This window comes from Austrofundulus limnaeus, unplaced genomic scaffold (genome assembly GCF_001266775.1).
Source record: "Austrofundulus limnaeus strain Quisiro unplaced genomic scaffold, Austrofundulus_limnaeus-1.0 Scaffold945, whole genome shotgun sequence".
NCBI lineage: Eukaryota > Metazoa > Chordata > Actinopteri > Cyprinodontiformes > Rivulidae > Austrofundulus > Austrofundulus limnaeus.
Window position 1 is genome coordinate 121588 of NW_013953347.1, and position 2784 is coordinate 124371.

Here is a 2784-nt window from a genome sequence, read left to right on the forward strand (position 1 = left end):
ATACTAGATTTTATTCTATAATACTATTTTTAATCAAATATTAAAACATAGTATTGTGTTTTAATAATCCTGCCGACAACGCCAATTTCTGTCGTGGCATGATTTACCAAGAATGCAGAAACACGTTGGATTAATGCACAGGAAGTCTGCGTGTGTGGTCGTCAATAATGAGTTAATTCTGAGCGACAAACAAACAGAGGTCAATCACGAAGTCTGTCGGGCTTTGTGGCTGACACGTCAGCGGAAAGCAGCCAATAATATACACCATGATAACATCATATGACRWGCTTATAACCAATCACAGATCGACGAATGTACTGYCCAGCCAATCACAGGCTCTCAGCTCAAAGAGTCTCTTATCAAACAAGAGAGGTCAGTCCGTTGCAGAGTCCTGACGTCTGGGCAAACAGATTAGACAAATGATCATAAGATATATGAGTACTGGACAGCGTCAAGGTGAAACAGATAATTAGTCTATAACACTATTAAAAAATAATACTGCTTTAAAAATACAGATAAGATTAAGGTTGAGATAAAAACAATGAAGCATTCAGAGTATTGTTAACTGTATTTTACACTCAAACCACGAGTCCATGTCAAGTCTCTCATAGTAGTGAGATTTATAAAATCACATCTTCCCTCAGGTCTTAGCACTGCTGGGGGATAAGACCCCCTAAATGTCAGATCCTAGACTCACCTCTGGTGGTCTCRTTGAGTCTCTCAGTATCTTCAGTGTTTAGTAGAGAGAATATGTTCTTCTTATATTTTGATTCACCAAATATTTTTCAGGCTTTGCTCCAGAGATGGATTACCACTTGTTCAAAGTTTACAGGGATACTTTCAAATTTCAAAAAGGACTTTGTTCAAATAATTCGTGGAAAATCTCTTGACCCAAAATGGCCGACTTCCTGTTGGGTTGAGACCCACTTTAGTGTTTTATGAGTTCTGTGTGTAAAACTAGATATTTGTGCTGTTGAGATATTTTAAACTTGTTTTAGAGAACATCATGACAAGAAATATTTCATTTATTTTKAAGGTTCTCAAACATTCATGAGTTTTTGAGTTAAATCCCCTGAAAAGACAAATAAAATATTTGTAGCAGAAGAAGCAACATTATAATTTCTGGAGGCTCTCAGGTCTAATCCTGTCATCATAAAGTGCAGCGAGGTCAACAGATTCTGGTTGTTTTGATGTTTTATTTCAAACCTGAAACAGACGATCAGCTCAGAATCAAACAGCTGAAGGTCTTTCAGCTTCGCTTGCTGACAGAAGACGTGACTCAGAGGCGTGTGCGCAGCAGGAACATGAAGAACACTGCAGTCAGGAGGATGCAGAGCGTGCACACAGTGGGAATCACAATCTCTGTCACCATCTCCATGTGTCCAATCAGAGGATCTGAAACACAAACATCAGCGCTCTGACTTCCTGCTTCTGTTGGAGGAGCTCCTGCAGCTCAGGGAGGAGGGTAACTTCCTGCTGACTCCTGCAGGCTTTACCATCAACAAACAAACGATCTTTAAACTTTGTTTCTGAATATTGTTCAGAGCAGAAACAAGTTTTGTTGCGTCGTACAGACCTGCAGCCAGCAGCTGGTTACTGGAGGAGCAGGTCTCTCTGGCTTTCCTCTTCCAACTGTCCACCTGCAAACAGCTCAGAGTTCAACACAAACACTTCGAAATGTTGAGTCAAAGAAAACGTTTAAAAAGTCTCACTAACACTTTTTATTATTTAGCTCCTTTTCTGAGTCTAATTATTTTTACATCTTGCTAATTTTTACTAAATGTTAAATGTGCTGTTTAAATCAGGGGTGTCCAAACATTGGCCCTGTGAGGGCCAAAATGAAGGTAACACCTTCTTTCACGGTACCCTTAGTACCATGTAATTACATGTAATAAAAAATGTAATTAAATGTAATTACTACCTTATTACCATGTAATTATGTGGTAATTAGTGTACAATTTTACTATGTAATTGTCTGCAGTAATGTACTACAATTCACTATGTAACACCTAAATAAGTAGTAGGTCATTTGGAGAGTTTTAATGTTATATTTTTATTGCAATTAACAACTAACCCCAAAATTTAGTTGCATTCTTTTGGTCATAAATATAGTGTTAAGTTACTATTGATAGTAATTTTATTGTAGTTACCCAATAAAGGTAGTTTTACTAACAGTAGTTATTCTTTTGTACCGTCCGTAATTACCAAATAATTACATGGTAATAAGGTAGTAATAGCATTTAATTACATTTTTTTAATTACCTTATAATTACATGGTAATAAGGGTACCGAAAAAGAAAGCATAACCAAAATGAAAATGAATCTGAGGGCTGTGGGCCAAATGCAACAACATAATACATGAAATGCAAATACTTTTTAAGTAAAGTTGTTTTATTTTTTTATGATTAGCTAGCATCCACATTTTTTTATTTGGTATTTGTTTTTAGCCAGTGGATGTGCAGAAAATTTGGCGTACACTTGAGCAGCAAAGGCTCGTGGGACTTTACATAAATTAAAATTTGAGAACGTGTGCAAATGTAGTTGTATGCTTAAATCTAATCTAAATAACKCTTGTAATTACTTGTATTTTATGTTTAAATTTAATTTATTTCAAAGATAAAATAAGTACTGGGAGTTAAGACTATCTGCACTACAGCCCTTATGTAGCTGGACCAATGGTTGGGAAGACTAAGTGGAAATATAATGTTTTAAAACAGGAGATTATAACCTAACAGCCAGGACAACTGCTGGTGGGCCAAATCAAATGACTTGGTGGCCTCATTT

The 2784-nt window shown here is 36.3% G+C and overlaps 1 protein-coding gene across 1 annotated transcript in view; it reads right to left on the reverse strand.

Annotated features, from left to right (window-relative positions):
- Positions 1 to 1176: 1176 nt before the first annotated feature.
- Positions 1177 to 2784, reverse strand: part of LOC106533436 (lactase-like protein) — a gene marked incomplete in the record, with an annotated part of 22248 nt that continues 20640 nt past the window's right edge. The window contains 2 exon segments of the mRNA XM_014029723.1: positions 1177 to 1395; positions 1577 to 1640. Of these exon segments, the coding sequence (XP_013885177.1) occupies positions 1280 to 1395; positions 1577 to 1640 (180 nt within the window).